At 51.8% G+C, this 22,145-nt stretch overlaps 1 protein-coding gene across 1 annotated transcript in view; it reads right to left on the reverse strand.

Moving 5' to 3' along the window:
- Positions 1 to 20,100, reverse strand: part of Tmem132c (transmembrane protein 132C) — a 273,283-nt gene extending 253,183 nt beyond the window's left edge. Inside the window, exon 1 of the mRNA XM_027952017.2 lies at positions 20,016 to 20,100. Coding sequence (XP_027807818.2) covers positions 20,016 to 20,100 — 85 coding nt within the window. The remainder of the gene's footprint in view (positions 1 to 20,015) is intronic.
- Positions 20,101 to 22,145: the final 2,045 nt, after the last annotated feature.

Below are 22,145 nucleotides of genomic sequence, written 5' to 3' on the forward strand. Positions count from 1 at the left end.
CCACACAGGGGAGGCACACATCTCCTGCACCACAGTTCTGCGTTCTGCTCACTACCGGTCACTTCCAGCTGGCTCAGAGTCGCTGGTCCAGCCCTAGAAGCAGGCGTTCCACTCGAATCCTCCAAGTTCAAAAGACAAAAACCAGTGCACTGCCACTGGAAAAGCAAGAAACCTATTGGACAGAAGTCATCTGCTGTGTCTCTGACATCCATACCAACAGGAGGCCAAGTCCTCCTAGAAACACGGGTGGGGGGTGGGTTTCCGTGGAGTGAGCGTTGGGGAAGGTGAATCAAAATCCAGTGATTCCCAAGACAGCATCCAGAAAAATATCTTTTTAAAAAAATATATACATATTTTAGATGTTTTTTAATGCCTGTTAGAATAAAGTGTTCATATGTTAAACCCAGAGAATTTAAAAATCCCTTCACTGAGTTACAGGAACGAGTCATTTTTCTGAAGGGCTGAATGCAGTCATGACTGTGGTCATCAGCTCCCCGGCCCTGCGTGGTGTAAAGGCTGACTCCATTCTTGCCTCCCTTCAAGGCCCGCCCAGCGTGCTTTCAGAGGCTGGTAGGCGATGGCTGTGCGTTCTGCAGACACCCTGTAAGGCAGGGAGCCAGGAGCTATAAGGACCGCCTCCCATTCTCCAGAGAAAGCCCTAAAAGCTAGACATTCCCCCAGCCATAAAAAAAAAAAAAAAATGGTTCACTCTAAATACCACGATTATCTTGTGGCCATAAGAGTGACCCATCGGAGAAGCAGCCAGCCCTCAGGATGCTGCGGAAAGTCCAAAAGACATTGGCCTCTCAGGGAAAGATGGACAGACACTGGACACTAAGGTCCACATAAGACATCCATCCAACAATGGAGCCGCCACCCTACCTCTGGAGTAGGTGTTTTTAAGATGCTGCCTCTCCCTACCGCTCAAACCAGACCGCATTCAGGTTGCTATCCCACCTGTAACACCTGAGTGGCCGACGACGGGGGACTGTGGTCTACAGCTCGGATCCGTCCTGTTATCTCCTGGTTCTGGAGTCAAGCCACACACTTTGAATATGAAATCAGCAAATGTTCTCCAAGACACTGGGTTACTGAGGGAAAGAGAAGCAAGGTCAGGCGGAGGCGCAGGGCAAGAGGGCAGAGGAGAAGAGGATGGGTTTCCATCCTTGAGGACAAGATCCATATCGTCCTGAAGGCGTGGAGGTGAAGGGGAGGCCCATGTCCTCCAAAAGCCACAGAGCAGAGGAGATGGGAGAGGAGCACTTAGCTAACCGCGATCTGGAAAATGCAGATTTCATTTGGACAGAGAAAGAAGTCGAGGGGGACTTAAGCTCGCTGTGATGGAGACGGGGTCAGGAAGCGGTTCTCTGGCAGGTGCCAGGTCCTGAGCATGGAGCCCTGATGACTGGGATTAGTGGTCTTAGGAAAGAGACCCAGGTGCTAGTCTGTGCCTTCCAGCATGTGAGGACACAGCAGAAGGCACCACCTGTGAGCCAGGAAGCAGGCCCCTGCCAAACTCTGACTCTGCTGGCATCTGATCTCAGGCTGCAACCTCCCAAACTGTGAGAGACAGATTTCTGCTGCTTAGAAGCCACCGAGTCCCTGGCATCTCATGGCAGGCGCTGAACTGACCATCACCAATATGTCTGGGAAAACATCAGCTGTGTCTCCACGCTCACTGGCCAATTCCCCAGGTATTTGCCTGTTACCCTCTCCAGAACGGAGCTGGGGACAGAGCCTGAGTCCTCAGGAAAGCACTGGGGACAGGCTCTGTCCCTGGGGGGTTTCAGCAGATCTGAAGCCCCCAGCCTCAATCAAAAGCAACACAAGAGGAGACACTTGTGCCTGCTGCCCTTGACGGCCTTCTAGGTCACCAGGCTGTGCCACCAGGAGACCTCTGGGCAGCCTCACGTGGGTGGTTCACAGAGGAATATGCTGAGCTGGGCCCAGGCCTCTGATGCCTTCCCGGGAGGAATCCTGCTGCCTCCCCCACCTTCTGAGGTCTCCCACCCTGCTCTTGAGATCGACGACTAAAGTTCCCATTACTGTGCCAACCAGGATAGGTCGCCACGCTGTTCCATTCTGATTCCCCAGGAGATCTGATCATCTGATTCCCTTTTGGAAATATGCTGTGCCAAATGAAATCTGAGTGAGGTCATTAATTATGAAAATTCACAATACGTAATTACAATAATTGCTCTGATCACATAAACATTACACCACCATGAATAATTTAATAGGAATCGTGCTTTGGAGAGGAGGGCAATTACAGTGAAACCCAGGGAGGTGACAGGAGATGCAGGAGATCTATGTTCTAGCGTGTTCCAAGGGAAGCTGTGCTGTCACCAGTTATGTGTGCTCCTTGTCTTAAGGAATGATCCCTGACCTTAAGAGGCTGTAAACCAAGAAGACAATACCTGAGAGTTTCTGAGTGGGCTTTGCTTTTGAAAACAGAGATCAAGAGCTCAAAAACAAAATTTAAAAAAAAAAAAGTTTTTCCTCTAAATAAAACAAGTTCTTGTTTCCGCACTCAAAAGAAATCCTTGTTGAAGAATAAATGATGAGCCCTGCTTCAGAACACAAATAGATTGTGACATTCAAGTGCCCCTCTTCTGGTAAATTCTGCACGGAGCTAGCTCTAGAAATAAATAGAAACTTCCTGGCCTCCCAATGGCTGCTGTAGAATTAATCAAAAGATCAGGATTGGGGGTTATGTTTTACATTAAAGACAAGATTTTGCATTTATCTACCCCATGAATCATCATCAAATTTTATTTAATAACTTCCTAAGCTTGTGAACAAACAATGATTTCCACATGAAACAGCCTTTGGAGATTAGGGAATTAAAGTTATTTGCAGTGGCTACAAAGAAAAAGTGTAGGGTTTACCCCAAGAGACCTGCGACCAGAGAGGTGGTGTGGACCTGGGGTTTAGACGAGATCCTTTCTGCTCACCGAGAACAATCCAGGAGTCAAATTTACACAAGCCCTTTCTGTTTACAAAAGCTGCTCTATAATCTTGCATGTTCGCCTCCAAACCTTTTAAAATCAAGGTCTATTGAAAGAAATGAACTTACAGGGAAAACTGCACCCACTCACACAGAACATGGGGACCTACGTGTGAAATGCAGTAAGAATAAAGTCGCGACTTTATTTTATTTCTGCAAAGAAATACTGGTAGCCATCCGCTGAGTGGGCTTCACTGCATCATGATCCATGGTTCTTAGTATTTGCTAAGGGACATTCACAGAGAGCCTACTGTATGCCTGTATTGTCCCAGGTACTAGGGTTTCAATGTTGACTTGGAGATAAAACCTGTGCCCACCCACTGCCAACTCAAACCCCAGGGAACACTGCCAGTCCCACACCTCTCTATGAAGCAGGCAGCAGGAATGTTAATCTCCTGTGATCTGACACAGACCCAGGCACAGGGTGGGAAGGCTGGTCCAGCTGTCTTTCACAGCAGCAGGTGGGTGGACACGGGTTCTGTGTTCACGGGCCTTGGTCTACGCGTGTTTCTTGCAACCTTTTTGGTCAGAGTTCTTTTAACTACAATAAGCAGAAAGCCAAGTCCACTGTGCTTAACACACTGCAGTGATGCCCATGGAGTGTACGGACACGAGGGGTTGGCCAGGCTATGCCGAAAGCTTTAACACAGCGCTTGCAAGGAGCCCAGAGACTGGCTACTGTGGGGAGCCACAGCCACTGCCTCAGGGGTCCAGGAGTCAGTGGGCCAGGGAAGCAGCAAGGTGTGGGCCCCTGCAAGCCAGGGTAAGCAGGCAAGAACAAGGGTAGATGGAGGGCAGACAGGCCATCAGCCAGCACAGGTGTGGAGTAGAGAATCAGGACCTCAGGAGCACTAGGCCCAGGTACAGGAAGTACCCCAGGACTCATCCAGGTCCATCAGGCTTCCCCTCCACCCCGTCGAGTGCCTTCCCACCGCTCAGCTCCTTCCTCCTGCAGAAGACCTGACGCCCTCACACAGCAGCTGTGAGCAGCTCAGAGCCTCCTCCTCAGCAGTTGCCCACTTAGGAAAGCAGCACCTGGCTGTCACAGCTGGGCAGGAGCTGCTGGCATCTCGTGGGAGAGACAGACACCTGGAACTACAGAGTATGGAGGAGCAGGCCACCAGAGTTCTTCCTCAGTGGCATGACCATGCGAGGCTTCTCCCATCACTATGCATTTCCTTTTCCCTGGATGGACTCTCAGAATCCAAAATCTCCTCCCTGGGGCAGGCTTGGGTCAAGAATTCCCAGCTCCCTCTTGCACAGGTTTCCTGACTGTGACAAGCTGCCATCCTTCACTTCACAAGGAGGGCGGCGCTCTCACCCACTGCAGGCTCCACTCAGGGCTTCTGGAGATCAGGTCAGCTTCCCTCCTGAGGGCAATTCTTACTTAGAGATGGGTGTGTGTGCATCTGGATTCTCAGGTACGTCTCACATTAAAATGCACGATCCATATTTTCTATTCAGAAATTGGGAAACCTTATGTTTTTACGTTAGATGAAATCCAGAAGGCAGAGATCCTATATTTGTTGTCCTTTTGGCTCACACACAGACAGAACATGGTCCTTGAGGTCCTGGATACCCCACTCTGGGAGCAGGAGCAGAGAAAAGTCTCTGGATTTTTTTTTAATATTATTCAAAAAGGGCACTGAAGTTTACAGTTGGAAAATACCAACTTAATACTGATGATTGACTAGAGCCCAGGAGAATCTGGATCCCTGATTAAGGAGGCTGCCCAGACTGCAGCTCCCTTGCTGAGGTCCCCATGTGATGACACTACCGTCATTCTCACTGTCCTGCTAGCAAGAGTTCTATAGTTGCAAAGGATGGCCCTATGTGTCTCTCTTTCAGAACTATATATAGAATAACTGTGCATAGATGGTGTGGGGTGATGAGCCCAGGGTCCTAGTTATGCTAGTGAAGTGCTCTTCCCTGAGCTGCACTCCTGGTCCTACCCTCTCAGAATTTCAGGAAACCATTTCCCAATCTCTCCTAGGAGCACTTTTCAAAGCTATGACAGAGCGTGCCATCAGGAGATTCAAATCACAGAGAAAAAAGGGCCCATATCAGATCTGCCAGTCCCAGCTGCACCTGGGCCCGAGGCCAGGGTCTGCCCAAGTGCGCAATATGAGATAATTTAGGGTAAACACAAGAGGACCTTTAAACACGTTATCGGTTATGTATTTATCTTAATGTTTTGGGGAAATGCAATTAGTATGTAAAACAGTGATTTTCATGGAAATGGTTGCTTAGGGCAAAGCTCAGATTAAAAGAGAAGATTCGAAATCGAGAAAAGCCATTATTAAGTCCGTGGAAGTGCAGGTGACACTAATATATGAAAAAAAAAAAAAAAAAAAAAAAACACTGAGACTCACACGGGGCAGACTGCACATTAGAAACGCTGATTGAAGAGTTAGCAGCAATTTTCTGGCTTTGAAGATGGAGACTTTCAACCCACCTCTTAGGTATACTTTTCTTTCAGAACAGTCTCCAAATGCAGGGCAGGGATGTGCTCATGTCTTAGGCTGAAGCCCTACAGCCCACTACCTGACATTTCCGGAGACAACTGTGAAGTCGCCATTACCCTAAAGGGAAACAGTCCCTATTTTTCTTAGTCATAGAAATAGGAGTCTGGAAAGGACCGCACTCTTGGGGGTTAGGGATTTTTAAAAAATTCCTAAATCTGCGTTTCTATTCACTTATGTCCCAAAATGAATGGCTAGTCCTGGAGCTGGGCCCTCAGGTGCCCGTACGTGTGCATGTGTGTGTACAGGTGTGTGCAGGTGTGAACATGAGTGCACAAGTGATAGCTTATGTGTGTGTGTGTGTGTGTGTATACCTTCGGTGTGCCAGGGAAGGGGATGCAAGATCCTGTGGTTCCCCCAACTCTCATAGAAGGAAGGGACAGGTGTGAAAGGGACTTTCCTGACCTGGGCACTCCACACCTCAGAGACTCGAGGGGGACAGGGGTGCCAGTGTGTAAGAAGGACATGTCCACAGCAATGAGGAGGCCTCTATCATCCCTGGCCTTTGGGAAAGTCTTGTGGAAGTTCCGCTCTGATCTCTGTTGTGCCGGGGGACCTGGGAGCACAGGGCCAGCTGTGCCCCAGGCACATCTCAGGGTGACCCTCAGGTACAGAACATGCAAAGAGCAAGAGGAACCAGAGCATGCCTGGATGGGACACTGCGAGGGAGAGCTGGGGAGAGCAGAGGGACAGGGGCTTCCTACAAGCAGGCCTCTGGGTCCTTAAGACAAGAGGATCTCGCAGGGTGACTGGGGACATCAGTGACTCTAAGGGTGCCCAGACCGCCATGCGAATCAGAGCTTGCGTCCAGGAGTGTGAACTGGGTACAACTACTATCTCCAAAAGAATGTGGGTCAAATGGAGGGACGTTCCACCTGAAGATGTGGCCTGCACTCTCCCAACACGCCAGGGTGCGAAGGACAAGGGATCGTTTCAGATTCAAAGACACAAAAGAGACCTCGCAGCAAAAGGTAGAGACCCCGCATCAGAGCCTGGCCCTGGAGCAGCCTTGGATGTCGGTGACTTTAGCAGGGAACGGGCAACGTCTGAAGGAAGTTCAAGAGGAGCCATGAGACAGCCACTTTGTCGATTTTGAGCTTTGCGCTGTGGTTAGGCAAGGAAGGGCCTCGTTTTAGGAAATACACACACTCAAGAGATGACGTGTACAACTTACACAGAAGCAGCTCAGGAAAACCACAGACGTGGGGAGAAACAGACGCAGCAGGTGCGGGTGATGAGAAAAACGTCAGCACAGACACCATCCAGGATGGTTCGGGGGATTCTTTTTATTGTTTTTGCAACTCCCCTGAATGCCTCAAATGATTTCCAAGGAAAGAGTTTACAAAGATGTTTTGACGCAGGAGGTTCTTTACCCACAGTAGGCAGTGGTTAAGGCCTGTGGACTTCTGTGTGCCAGGGGACATTAGGCAACATCTAGAGACAATGTGGATGCCATTACTGAGGCATGGGGGTTGGGCATGCCACAGGCATTCGGTCCTGCCCAGGACACACCCCCCCGCCCAACCTGTCCATGGTACCAAGGCTGAGAAGCCCCAATTTGGACATCTAAAGAAGGGTCAAGGTCTCTCATGGACACCAGCCACACAGCAACGGGAAGTCCCTGGGAAAGAGCACTGTGGGGGCAGCGTGGTCCTGGCCCTCGATGCCTCTGACTCCTGCCCAAGGCCCTTTGCTCACTCGTCTGCCTCGCTAGCAAGTTCACTGGCTCCTGTTTGGGACATGATTTGCAGACCTCGCATTCCCTTCCTCCCTGTGATACCAACACAGCTTGTCTCCTAGGAAGGGTTCTTCTCCTGACACAGGCCACCTGGATTGGAATGGAACTCCAATACCTGTGTGGGACTTGCTGCTGTGACCCCATGTGATCATGACCAAAGTAGGGTACTTCTTAATGTCTCACCCTTTCCAATAAAATGGGAGTGGTCAAGGGGATTGGGAAGCTGGTGGGTCTGTGACCCTAGGGAGGCAGTTCCTCCCTGATTCCGTGATAGAGGGGCCTGGAACACCTGACCAGTATGAAGCCACCCACGTTCCAGGCCCTGGGTTCTGCAGACCATCCCCTCCCCACCAAGAGGAACCGAGCTGCTCCCTGGACTGGGACAGGCAAGCCTGGAAGATCTTCTACCCAGAAAGTAGGGCACTGCTTAAAGATTAACGAGGACATGTCCAAATCACATAGAAGCTGTCATGCAATGGCTCCCAGTGGCCAAATTTGGGATATTTCAAGCACTAAAATAAACAATAATGGCAACGAAACATAACCCAGAGAGGGCCGTGCAAGTCCAGGAGCCCATCCTGTGGCAGACTCGCAAGTGAAGTCTGAAAACTCTCACCAGGGACAGGACACTCACGTTGTCTCTAAGCATATTTTCACAAAAAATATGCATTAGGATTCCAAAGGGAATGAGAACACCTCACAGCAGGAAACCTGGCAGTCACCTCCTTCATCAAGTGATCAAAGAGAACCTCCTCAGTGTGGTGACACATTAAATCCTGTGCACCCTGTTAAGATGCAGACGGGATGGAGTGCCACAGCTGGGGTTCCTGCCTTTGCTCTCCAGGCTACAATGGACACACCCAAATGGACAGAGGCCTGTGAAAGAACCAGCCTGGACCTCCAACAGGGTCCAGGTCCCAAATGACCAGCCTGGGTCTCCAGCAAGGTCAAGGTCCTTGAATGAGAATCCTGCATCTCACAATGTCATGGTCCAGCATGACCAGCCTGCGTCTCCAACAGCATCAAGGTCCCAAATGACCAGCCTGGGCCTCCAAAAGGGTCAAGGTCCCAAATGACCAGCCTGGCTCTCCAAAACTGTCAAGATCCCAAATAATCAGCCTGGGTCTCCAACAGGGTCAAGGTCCCAGAGTGACAAGCCTGGGTTTCCAACAGGGTCCAGGTCCCAAAGTTGTCCAGGACAAAAATTCAAGGTCCTTTTTCTTGAAACCTTTTAGTTTGTTTGAATTTGTTTCAACACTGAAAACAACCACAAATAGTCAACTGTCACCCATGGTGTGCAGGAGACATTTATCTGCATTGAGTCACTCTCAGGAGGAAAGAGAACCCAGCGCAACGATTCAAGTCCCTCTATTGAGGGGACAGCTTATGGAGAAAATAAAACGCCATGCTGGATATCCAAGGACATGAAGGAGGGGACAGCACCGTCATCAGAAGAGGGAAGAGGGACACAGTGTTGCTGTCCCTTGTGAGAGGTGGAGTCCTCAGAGGGAGTCCCCAGTTCAAGACACACAACAGAGGCAAACAGGCAGAGAACAAGTGTCTGGCTCTCTCTTCTCCTGCCCTGGCCCCCACTGGCCTCCACCAAGGGCACGGGAACCAGCAGGTAGGGACCAGCCTCCTAGGAGCAAGCACGACAAAGGATGCGGTGGTGTCCAGAGGGGAGGGGTGCAGGTGGACCCTGCTCAGGGGCCCTTTTCAGTCTCCACGGGGCAGTTTTCCAGCCCAGGTACAGGTCCAAAGGCTGAGGGTCAGTGGGAAGAACCCCTATCTGCCCAGTGGAGCAGGAGTTCAAGTGGCTCCGGCCCCAGGGAGGCCACGCCTGGTTCTCTCCTCCCTACTGGGACCTGCTAGGAGCAGCAGGTCCTGCCCCACTGGACCAGCCCCATGTGGACCTCATCTCTCTGCCCTGGTGACATGAGCCTCCCTCTTGCCTCTTTCTGGATTTGCCTCCGCTGGGTTGACAGGTGAATGATAAACACCATGTGACACTCCTGGTCCAGGCAAGTAGGACACCAGCTCCAGGGGACACCCTCCCCACGCGGCCTTGCTGCGCACACTAGCTCAGGCACATCTCTGAGGAACAGAGATGCTGCCTGTCCCAGTGGCCCCTCTGTCCCCTGCCTTGCTCACGCTCTTCAATATGGAGACGCGGGAATGGTCAGCATCTCGGGCAGAGCCCCAGACACCCACTCTCTTTATATGACATCACCCAGTGACCCTCTGTACCTCACACACAGCCCAGGGGAGACTCAGAGCAACTGTCCTATACTGACTGGGTCAAGCAGTTCCAATGTGGGCATGTGAACCAGGCAAAGCTGGTACAGGAGTCTCCCCTTTCCTGGGATGATGGGAAAGGGCATTTAACCCTCAAGACTGTGAACCTAGAACCCTGACACCAGGCATCACCACATGGGACCTAAAAATGAAGCCAGGCCAAGTGAATGCTGGAAACAAGTCCAAGGCCCTGTCAAGCCATGTCTGCAGCCTCACTGAGTCCTCTTCATTATCCCCAACAGTCCGTGGACCTATTAGGCACCCATGGTCTATGATCTCAGCAATTCTTACATTCAATATTAGGAGGTCCTACTCAAGGGTGTCTTCTACTAGTTACATGGAGTTTGGTCTTTCCTGTGGCTGGTATTGGGGACCCATGATCCCCAAGAATGAACCCTCCTGCATTTCAGAGAGGGGCAGAGGAGAGAGTGACCCCACAGAAACCGAGTCAGCAACGTGAAGATGTCTCCTCTGGCCGGTGCAGTCAGCCAGGCTGACAGAACCCGAGCGTCACGGGGCTGCCATGAGCGCTCCCGCTCCAGGTCCAAGAGGGACAGTGCTCTAGAGGAGGGGCAGAGGGCAGCAAGGCCAGACCAAGTGGGGGCTCCACCCCCGCACCATTGAGCTGTCAGGACTTGAGCTCAGGAAGAGAGAGGACACTGGGAGCAGTTGGAGCTTTGCGCGTGCTGGACGGGCTGGTGAGCAAAACAGACAGGCACAGAGGGGCCCAGCAGGCAGGACCTCGGCTCTCGGAGCTTTGCTCTCCGGAGGGGAGTCAGTGAAAGGGTGGATGGATCTGGGGTCTATATGGGGTGGGTGGAGGTGCAGAGCAGAGGCACTCGGGGGTGGGCATGGCCTAGAGTAGGGACCAGAGGAGCCGGATGCGCCCCCTGGCTGTGTGCAGCTTGCCCATGGTGCCACAGAGGCCCTATGGGGGCCACTGAAGGCCAAGAGGAGAGAGTGGAGCAAGGTGCAATGAGGTCAGGGGGCCTGGGTGGTCAGACAACAGGCAGCACTGGCACTTTGCTCACGGCTCTGTGCCCTCCACATTCGTACCCTCGGGAAGGTCCAGCAGAGGACATCGTGAGCTGAGCACCTGAATGGGAAGTAGGGCAGGGGCCCCGAAGCCAGCCTGCAGCTGCCCTCTGCAGAGGGGGTGGGCAGTTCTGGTCTCCACCTTAGCTTTCAGAATAAAGTGAGGGCCAGCTCTGCCCACCAGCAGAGGCTAGTAAAAGCAGCAGCAGGAATGCCGGGCAGGGGTGTGCCTGCTGGAGAACCGGAGGCCTCCTGCCTCTGACTGAGCTCGTAGGGCCTCTACTAGCAGGGTCCTCTCCAGCAACAGACCAATATGAGGAGAAGGCTGGCCAGTCCTCACTGCAGGTGAGTGGCCGGCTGGAGGACAGGTGTCCCTTCCTGCCTCTGGGGAAGCTCAGTCCTTTGGTCTGATCCAGGGGACAAGGCCCAGCCACAGTATGGGGGGCAGGCCACCACCGGGGCAGCAACTGGCCAGAGGAATGGCAGAGCCCTGCTGGGAAGGGTATCTGGTGGACAGGACATGAGAGCAATCAATGGGGCCACTTCTGTGGCCACAGAAGAACCCCACATGGAGACGGCCCAGGATCACGATGTTCCCTCGCAGTCGGGCTGCCGGGGAGCTGTGGGCCGCTGTGTGCAGCTCAGGCAGGGGGAAGGCCTGGAGCCCAGCGCAGCCTGCGGTGAAGGCTCAGAGGGGCCTGAGGAGGGAGAGGACTGCCTCAGGGCCTGGGCCACAGTCGCCGTGGAGGGGAGGTTGGGGGCCAGTGCAGGAACCCAGGGCAAAGTGGGCAGAGAGCAGGCGAGGCCCTCCTGGACGTGAGGTGGAGATGCAGGAGAAGGGAGCTGGCTGCCTAGGCTCTGCCTGGGCCTGTGAGAAGTGGCAGAGCAGCACCTCTGGCTCCCTGGGCTGTGCTCCTTTATTGGGGGATCTGGTCTCGTTGGTCCTGCCTCTGTTGCCTTCTGACCACAGCGCCCATTTATCCCTGGACATCAGTGTCCTTTGTATCCTCTGCCCCCGTGGCTGGGCTGGAGATGGCCTCACCCACAGGTTCCCAGGATTGGTGTGTCCAAGATCTGGCCAAGCAGATAGTCTCATTGCCTGTGGTCACAGTTGGGCCACTATGGAGTGCCAGGAGATTCAACTGTGCAACTTCTACATTCATTTGGGATGTTGTTTTCTTTTGGTTGTATTTGCTGCATGGAAAGAAGGTAAGAGTGGGGCCAGCTGCTGGTAATATTGATGAAGACCTCAAAATGAAGCCAGCACAGAGGACAGAGAAGCTGAGAGAGGAGAGGAACATCATCCAGTGACACTGCATGATTCCTGGATCCAACTATGCCTGACGCCCACATGGATGTCTCAGTTACGCCATGCTAAAACATTTTGTTTTTCATTTTGGCTTTGATATGGTTTGCTTAAGGTAGGTTCTTTTGGCATTTTCAACTAAAGGACTCAGGACTAAAAGACTAAATTTGGTGCACCTTCCAAGAACATTTCTATCAGGCAAGGAGGGGGAAAGCTGTTCCCAGTGCCTCAAACACAACCTTACTGTTTCCAGTGGAAACAAAACCCCATTGGCAGTGCTGATCCCAGTTTACAGGGCGTGAGACTTCTGGGGGTTTGTTTCTTTGTTACACTGTGAGGTTTTTTGTTTTTGCTATTTTGTTTGTTTGTTCTTGAAATCATCCCTAAGCAGCAACTTCATGATAAAACCAGAAGCTGTTAGCTTTGTGTATGGGCGTGTGTGCATGTGTGCATGTGCGCATGTCTCGAAGTGGGTAAAGCGTCCTTAAAGTCCCTTTATTTTGTGAATGCAAGAATCCCTGGTGCCTCAAACATTTGCTAGTGATTCTCCATGTGCCCAAGTGGGTGGGGTAACATCCACATTTCCACAGCGTCTGGGACAAACCACAGTGAAGCCACAGTGACCAGCTGAGCAAGAAAGATGCAAGAAAGATGCAGAACTGGACAAAGAAAGCTACCCGGAGAGACTCAGAGCTGCCCTGTGTTGGGGTGGCTCTGGGAGCCCAGAGGAGGGGCGTTGGGGACAGTGTCCAGAGCACTGCCCCGAGGCCAGGCCCAGCAGTGCCCGCTGCTGCAGCAGAAGAGACTCCCGGGCTCTGCGTGGGCCTGCACTGACCGCCTTGCACTGACCCAGCATCCGCTGTTCTGGCCTCGCCCAGCGTGCTGTTCAGTTAGTTAGTGACATTGGATAGTTGTAAACATCTGTAGCCTCACTGTGATAATGGTGTGCTCTTCTTTACCTGCTGAGTCCTACTGTGTGCACTGGTTGGAAAGGGCCCTGGCACATCCTCTCTGAACCTGTGGACGTATCTTACTGAGACAGCAGGTCCTGGCAGGTGTCATTAAGTTTGGGATCTCAAAAGGATCAGCTGTAGGAGAGCGGGTCTCACATCCAATGACAGGTGTCCTTATAAGACAGAGGGAAGGGACATGTGGAGAAGACGGGCTGGGGAGATGCAGCCAGACGCCAAAGACCCCTGGAGCCCCGCAGCTGGAGGAGGCAGTGTGGATCCCCCTGGGAGACACATGGCCTGCCGTGTCTGGAGCCTGGGCCTCGCTGTGCATGAAGCTGCCCTGTTGTGGTCCCTGCCAGGCGCCACAGCCCTGGAAGACCCACACACTGCACCAGGAGCGCGAGCCCACCCGCTCACTGTGAGCTGCCTCACCTGACCGAAGGGCACCTGGGGCTCAGCAGAGCTGCCCCCCACCACGGTCCTCACTGTCCAGCAGGCCTGGGGCAGCGGGAAGGGTGTCCTGGGCTTTGCCTCCAGCAACCACCCAGCCTCTTAGATAAGAGCACTTCTCCTCTTTCCTTGGATAGGAAATGGGGGGGGGGACTGTCCATCAGGCTGCCTCTTATAAACAGAGGAGGACCTATGCAACCTGGTCACACCCCTGACTGTACCTTAGAAGCACTCGCAGATCTTTAAAAGGATCAAAAGTGATCCATCCTCCCCTCACCTACTCCCTGCTCTGCTACCAAGATCCCCACTCAACCATGTTGGGGCAGGTCTAAGGATTGGTGTTTTGTTGTTTTGTTTTGTTTTAATTCTTCAGATGCTTCTAAGGTTCATCCAAGGTTGTGAGCTTCCTTCTCTCTGGAATCTACAAACTGAGCATAAAAGTGAATAAAATGACTGAAGCCCCATATCCAGTCAGGGTGCCCTGCAGAAGGCAAGCATCAGCGACCCCGAGCAGGCAGGCTCTCCTCTCAGGAAACCTGGCCCTCCAGCCTGCAGTGTGAACCTGAGCTCCCTGTCCCTAAGGACTTCCTTCCTAGGTGGCCCTCTGACGTTTCGGCTGCTAACAACCAAAGACTTCTGACCAACTCACTCAGGAACCGGCAGAACAGAGGCTCAAAATGAAGTCTCTGCTTCTCTGACACAGACTGTGGTCCCCTCACCCCATTCGTTCATGAGCAAACCCTCACCCCACTGCTGAGCGCACAAAGTTTGCTGAGAAAAAAAAGAAGTGTTTTACAGAGAGAAGAGAGGATCTTCTACACAGAATCTTGGGGCAGCTCTAGGGAGCCAGCCATCTGCAAGTGTGACGGTTCGAACACACCTATACGATGATCATTAATTAAAGAATGTGTGCATATTACAGAAGAGGAGAAATCACCCCATTGGAGAGTAGCTGGAACTCATTGTCTCGGAGATTTTGCTAACTCCCCTGACAGCTGGGGTGGACATCACCTGCCTTCTCTCCTTGAAAGCAGCAACTTCTCAATCCCTAGGGTACATAAACGAGAGAACTCACTATGCAGGTAGAAGAGAGAATAACATCCTGCAAGGAAAATGATTCCAAGGATATCAGAAGTGCCCTCTCAGAAACAAGTGCAAGCCAAGTAATTGTGATTTTCATTTTTTATAATTAGGCACAAATAATCTCTAATTGACAATTCTTGTAACCGCACCTATGGTGTAAGAGGGTGTGTGCTTGAAAAAGAATCACATGAACAGAAAAAAGCCCTGGGAATAAACACTTTCAAGGTTCCTGTATATAACATAACTCAAATATAAGCTTTGATTAATTAAAGATGTACTTTGTAAACCTTAGGGCAATGACTAAAACTTAAAAAGAACTTTAAGTAATGAGCCAATCGTGGAGATAAAATGGAATCACAAAAACACCTAGTCCAAAATCAGGCAGAAGAAGGAGGGGTAAAGAATACAGAACAAATGGGACATGAAGAAACTCATGAGCAAAATGTTGGCTCTTACTGTAAATCTATGGATAATGACATTAAATATAAATGGTCTAAACACAATGATTAAAAGACAAAGACCGTCAGACTGAAGGAACAAGTGAATGGGTTTCGGTTGGGACTGTGTGCTCTTTGCAAAGGTCGATGCTAAACACTAAAACAAAAAAATGGAACATGAACGCTACTCGAAAGAAAGCTGAGGCGGCCACATTAATATCTGAAATGGACTTCAGAGCAAGCAATATGTCCAAGAATAAAGAGAGGCATTACGTTATACTAATGGATGTGATTCAACCAAAGGACCTAATAATGCAGAGGGTACAGTGCTTCGAAATAATCAAAGCAAATGTTGGCAGAATAAAATTTAAATAGACAAAGCCACAACTCAGAGATATGAGCATTCTCAGTAACTAAGAGAACAAACATATCAATTGGAATATATAGAATCCTTTTGACCTTGAATTAGGCAAAGACTGCTTAAATAGGACACCAAAAACACAATCATTAAGAGAAAAGATCAATCAACTAGCTTCATTAAAATTTAAAATCTATGCTCCTCCAAAGATGCTATGGGAGAAAATGTCTGTAAAACAAAACCTGATAAAGAGCTTGCAGCCATAATATACAAAGTACCCTCAAAGGTCAATAATAAGAAAATAAACAACCAATAAAATATGAGCAGAATGTTTGAAAAACACATTTCACCAATAATAAGAAGAGCAATCAAACACAAATAAGAATATTCACCACTGTCAGGAGTGAAGTTAAAAATCTTAACAAAATACCCGCTGCCCATCTACCAAAATCAAACAAAACAAAATGATAATATCAAGTGCTGATGAAGATACAAAACAGCTATGACATTTATCCACAGCCTAGAAAGAATGAAAAACGTTCAAACCACATTTTAAAATGAGTTTGCAGTGCAATCACTAAACTGCCTAGAAATTCCAAGAGAAATGAAAACACATTGATGTTAAAAACATGTTTGTGAATGTTCACAGCACGTTTACTGTACCGTCCCTTTTTTGGCTTGAAGGAAAAGGCCAAAATCCAGGGGCAAATCAGATGGGGAGGTTGCTGGAGGCTGGGATGGAGGAGGGAGGTGACTACCCAGGGGCAGAGGAGCTTCTGAGGCTGATGGAAAAGTGTTATACCTCCATTGTGCCACATTTACACTCTGTACAATGCACAACAAAGGTACATTTTTCAAAACTCACTCGAAAGGGTGAATTTCACCCTATGCAGTCACACCTTAATAAACCCAGCTTTTAAACAAAGTAGATGGTTGTAAAAATGTCTTGTCAATCAGCCATTCCTTTATTCCATTAATTCAGTAATACTCCCCTTTACTCCAATTAATACAGCAAGGACTCATTTTTATTAACCTTGCTCTTCAGGCCTGCAGATGCTTTCTTTTCCACTTACGCTGTTGCCGGCGCTAACTAGAGAGTTTAGGCTCTTTCCTGCCTGACTCTGGTCACCCTCGTGATCAAGTGTACAGTGGGTCATGAGGATCAGGCAGGTGAGTGGGGGAAGAGAAGCATGCATAAGCACCTTCAGAGAGGGACATGCCTGCTCACATGGGTGCAAAGGAGCCACATGGGAACGTTGCTGGGGATAGCAGGGTACATGCACTTTCAAGGGAAGCTGGAATTGATTATTGTTTTTTCAGGATCAAGAAGATCATTTATGTGACCACCTTGACAGAAGCCAAAAGAGTATCTGATAGCATTTTTGCATGCAACTTCTAGTGAACTAAGAATCCAATCTTTTCTATTGATACATAAATTTTTTTGCAAGTAGTTACGGAGCGCAACAAGATGCCTTGATAGATGTATATATCGTGGAAATCCTGATTTGTATATGTGACTTCCCCTGTTTTCAAATGTCGGGAGCCTATTTTGGTGTTTGCAAATATTATGTGGGCAAAATGGAATTTGTCTGCAGGCCGTGGGACCTGGGAGCACTAGTCAAGGGATGCGGATTAGAGGAGAGATCTGGCACCCTCCAGAGCCTGATGGTTAATCAGAATGGCTTTCAGGAAGACAAAATAAACTCCAGGAAGCTGGTACTCCACAGGAGTTCCACCATGAGGGATGGGAAGGGATTGAAGGGTGAAAACGTGAGCCTCTGTGCTCGGTGTCCTGCGCACACATCAAGTGTGGGCAGGGCAAGGTGAGCTCGTTCCCTGGTGCCAGTGGGACCCTGGGCAAGCTGAGGAGGACCTCCCACCCCAGGGACCTCCTTGTCCTCCTCACACCTGCAACAGGTCCCAAATCTCTTTTCAGAAACCCCCAATTCCCAAAGTGCTGACGAAGCAAGGGTCTGGCTGGCAGTGGGTGTTTAATTTCCTGGATGGCCAGCTCCGAAGTGCAGCTCAGCTCTGCGGGGTCTTCACCCCGATCTGTGACAGAGACTGGTGTTTCCTGCAGCTTACCCATGGGCACCACAGAAAGGCACCACTGTGAGCCAAGCATGGGAAGGTATCTGCTAGGAATGTGCAGCCTGGGTCTCTACTCTGTATCTTGCCATTCAAAGACTTCCATAATCCTAGCTCTTGAAATATTTTTAGTCCCCGGATTTCAGAAAACAGACTGTGGTCCTGTATAACCTTGACAGTGCCTCACAGGTGACCAACCACCTTCGCGAGCTTTTGAGTACCCCCAGGCAACCTGCCCTTCCACCTGCTTTTTAGGGCCCCAGGTTATCAAACCCCCCAGCTCAAAGATACTTTGCCTCAACTTGCTCGTCTTAACTCTGAAGAAGAGATTTCCTTCTTTCAAAACTGTCCTAATTATGGAAACTTCTAAGAACCACTATGTATTCTCTGAGCCCTGACAAACTGCAAAGCTTCTCAATCCACAGTTGAAAATAAACATATAGTTAGTATTAAACATTGACCAGTGGGTCTCAAGGATTCCAGAAATCAGCAAGTAGATCCTCACAAAGAAAGACTTAGAGTGTGGTTGATGTTGTTATGATAGCACAAATTTAAAGAAGGCTCATTTGCTCTTACGGAGCAAGTGTGGAGGAATCAGAAGCAAGGATGGATTGAACGGCTGCTTTTGATCATGAGAAATGAGCTGCAAAAACATTTCGCAGAAGATGAACTGCAGACCCTCGCAGACCTCAAACCACGCACATACACACTGTGAAACTACAGCGAGGACAGAGAAGCCCACCAACCACATCAAGGCAGAACCAGGTGGCTTTCCTATAGGGTGGACTTCCCTGGCTTCTGATGTTCATCACCCCACCCCCATCCACTGCTGGTCCTGGCTCTGTATGCCCACTAAATAGCTGCTCCTAACCCTCTATGTGCATGTCGGTAGCAATCACTACTCCAAATCAAAAGTGAGATCCTGTAGAAGACACAGATACACACACACACACACACACACACACACACACACCAAGAATGTAGGCTTTGAATAGGAAAAGCCCACAACTTGTTTTAAAAACACAACTGAAGTCCTCACCTGATTCAGACCTCTCAAGGACATAGGGCAGAAAAGGGAAAGAGGGCTCTGCTCTGGCTCAACCCAGCTGGACAGAGCCCTCCAGGAAGCACCTGCTGTGCATTAGGTCCTTTGATTCCAAAGACCCCGGTGAGAAATTCAGAGAAGGGCATTTCCAATGACCACTTTACATTTGGGGAAACTGAGTCCTAGAAATGCAGGGACCTGGAGCTAATAGCAGAATTCAGGGCAGGCTTCTGGGTGTTAGCTCTTGCAAATAAAACAAACCCCCCCACCCCCAAAAAAAAAACAACACACACACACACCCTCCAAGTGCACCACTGCGTTCACCTGGGGCAGTCTGGAGAAAGGAACCACATGCAAAACACAAACGCACCCAGTTGGTGGGTCTGGGGAATCATCCTCTCCAGGAAAGCAGCTTCCTCTGGAATTTCAGACAGTGTGGTGAGTAATGACTTTTGAAAAGCAAACCCTGCTTTTTAACATCCATTGGCAAGTTGTCTCTACCAATGCATTTCCAGCCTGGCCCTAGAGCGCTGGGCGGGAGAGTTCTGTTCTGCCATGGGGTAGATTTGAGGATGCACTTCTTCCCAGCCCCAGAGCCAGCGCCTGGGGCCCCGCCCCGCCCCACTGAGCGAAGGCGCAGGACACACTTGTGCGTGCACACCACAGCTAACCAAATGGACCCCAGACCCTCCCAGAGCGCGGGCGGCAAGAAGTCCACCGAATCCTCTCCCCACTCCCGGACCGCACCCGGGACCCCTCAGCTGCTGTGGGCACAGTCGCTGTCCCTGCAGGGCCCAGCTGCTCCTGCAGCTAGGCTTGGGACCATCTCTCACCACCCTGCCAGACCATGGTCCCCACATACATATAATAATATGGTCGTGATTACAGCAACAGCTACCTTTTGTGAGCCCTTCGGTAGCCCTACCTTGGTTCACTTGCACAAATCTCCTCGAAGACCTGTGGCAGTCATCATCCCTATCGCCCCCGCCCCGGAGGAGGAGGGGACAGAGGTGAAAGCCCTCCAGGGAGAGAGCTACTGGGGAGCCAGCCCCAGTGAGAAGCGCACTCATCCCCACGCGCGCTCCCAAGCCATACCAGGCCTAATTTGGGGTGCCTGGAGAGAGTCCCAGGTTTCTGCCAAGCTGGTGTCCGGATGAGCAGCGCGATTCGTAAGCGTCCTTTGGTGATCAACCGTGGGTTCTAGGGACCCAGCGTTTGCGGAGAGGGGTTGCAGAGAGGGACTGGATCCCCAGTACCCCTGTCTGACCTGGGGATGGGGCTCGCACGGCTGGGAGGAAGGGGCTCAAAGGACTGGGCTCCCCTCTCAAGCAACCCGGCTCAACAATGTGTCTGCTGTAGCTGGAGGCTGGTCCCCGCGGAACTCAGGAATGGGGGACGAGCTGAAAGTGCCCCCTCGTCACGCCCCCTCGTCACCCCGGAGGCAGCACTGGGTCTGGGGTGGTCTAGGGAACTGGGTTTGGAGCTTCTGCACCTATGTGTCCCAGTCCTGGCGCCCAATCGGATCCACCCTTCTAGGGAAGGGGCTGCTCGGCGCTCCGCGGAGGGCTCCTGATGGGACCGGCGCCCTTGTCAATGTCCCCACTGCACCCCCATGTTTAGGGTCCCCTCGTCCGGCCTTCACCGGGGCCCCGTGGAACTTCGCGATAGCCGATGCGGTCGACTCCCGCCTGGCCTTACCTTTGCCCAGCAGCGCGCTCAACACCAGGCTCAGCGCCCCGCACAGCGGCGCCGCCGGCCGGGGGGCCGCGCCCTCGGAGCGCATCCTGCTCCCGGCCGCTCACGCCGCCCGCTGCCAGCCCAGGGCGCAGCGCCCGCCCGCAGCCCCCGCCGGCTGCTCCATGCCCCGGGCCACCCCGGCAGCCGCGGCGTCCTTTCGGCTGCTTCTCGGCGTCCACGCCGTGGCGCTCCGGCTTCCGCGGCTGCTGGCACTCAGGCCGGGACAACTTTTCCCCAGCAGCCGCCGCAGCCGCCGCCGCCGCTGCCCGGCTGGCCCGCCCCCCGGTCCCGCCCACCTCCGCCCCCGCCACCCCGCCCAGGCCCCGCCCACCAGGTCCCACCCCCACCCCGCCCGCGACCCGTGATGAATGGAGGGGGCGGGGACCAGGAGCACGCTTGCGGGTGGGGAGGACCCTAGAGGCGGGGAAAACGAGAGGAGACCCCGAGGGCAGGGGGCGACGCGAGCACCGCGCGAAACGTGTTCGCAGCCGCTTGCCTTCGTGAAGTGTCCTGCTCAGGCACCCTGCACGCAGGATGGAGCTGGACCCTCTGGTCGCCTCCTCCCGTGCTCACTGCGGGGCCCGATGGTCGTCACACCCCAACGTCAACTTCAAGCCGTTCCCCGCTTTAGCTCTGAGATCTGGAGCCATCTGGATTTAAAAGTCACATGCGGATGCCGAGGAGGATCTCCCAGACGCATTATTTAGTGGGGAAAGCAACGTTCAGGGCAGGAACTCGGATGGACACAGATGCGCGTAGGTGTAGCATGGTGCGTGGAGAACACAAGGCACCAGCAGTCTCAGGAAGGGGACTGGACGAAGGGTCGAAAGAAAGACTCATTTTTCACTGCGTATCCTTTCATGCCGTTGGGTTCGCACGTCGCGCCGCATGTGTTTTTTATTAACTGTTGGAGGGGGGGTCAAAACAAAACCCAGCTCGCCGCTGCCACACACGCGTGCCCCAGGCTTGTCCTGCAAGAGTAGTTTCTCTGCGGATACGGATCTGGAAGGGCTGTCCTCGCCACCACTTCCTGACCTGTTCTCCGTCCTCTCAGGTTTTCCCAGCGCTCCCCTCGCGCCCGTCTCGGGACCCTGGAGCAGTCTCTGCCGCGTTATGGACTCTGGGGCTTCCCCCTCCACCAGGGTGCAAGCAAAGAGAGGGCGGGACCCCGGCTCCCTCTGGTGTCTGGGGGCCTAAGGCGATGGGTTCTGAGACTGGAAACCTGGCCCAGTCCTGCACCAGCTACAGCACCCGGGTCCCGGTGGTCCCCACCTGCCCTGGGCTCCTGGCTCTCACCCTAGGTGACCTCAGACCAACCTCAGAAGGAAGGACGACTGGGTTATGTTTCGCCCGCTCTCGAGGAAAGAATTTTGAAATGAAAGAAAGAAGTCCTTGATTGATAAAGGAGAAAGGTCCCTCAACTCAGCTTCAAGGGAATATGAGTCTCGCACAAGGAGAAATCGGGGATGGAGCCAGGTCTTTGGAACACCCCTAGCTCTGGAGCCTCTCCCTGCTGGGGGCGGGTGGGGGGGTGCAGCTGGAGATTCTATGGCCCAGGCTGCAGCATATGATGCTTCATTGTTTCTCTTTTAGCTTGGGGAGCCAGCCATGCCCAAAAGGTCGGTTCTCATAGGCCTGGGGAGTAGGGACTTAATTTTTTAAGTGGATTATGCTGGTAATTGCCCAAATCAGTGCCCAGCTAGTGGGGAGCAGTCGTGGAGTAGACATAGGGTCCTAAAATGGAAGGCACATTTTCTTCTTCCTCTTCTTCTTCTTTTTAAGCCTGGAAGTCACTGGAGAATAAATATTTTTCATTTAAATGTTCCTAGCCTCCCGCCATCAGGAAGAAATACAACATCTCCCATTATTTCTGACGGAGGGATTGGAATCTGTTTCATCCTCTCTCCCTCCTATCCCATAATAGGAACAAAAAAATAAAAGCCCTGGATTGGGGCCTCCCCTCCCCTGCTCTCCCTTGCAGACCCACAGCTACCCCTCCCCTGAGCTGGCACTTTCCTTTTGGCACAGAATATTGCTCTTCTTGTGCAAAGCCAGATGTGGTCCCTGGATTAAGGACTCCACCCTGCAAAT

The sequence above is a fragment of the Marmota flaviventris genome, chromosome 1 (genome assembly GCF_047511675.1).
Source record: "Marmota flaviventris isolate mMarFla1 chromosome 1, mMarFla1.hap1, whole genome shotgun sequence".
Taxonomy (NCBI): domain Eukaryota; kingdom Metazoa; phylum Chordata; class Mammalia; order Rodentia; family Sciuridae; genus Marmota; species Marmota flaviventris.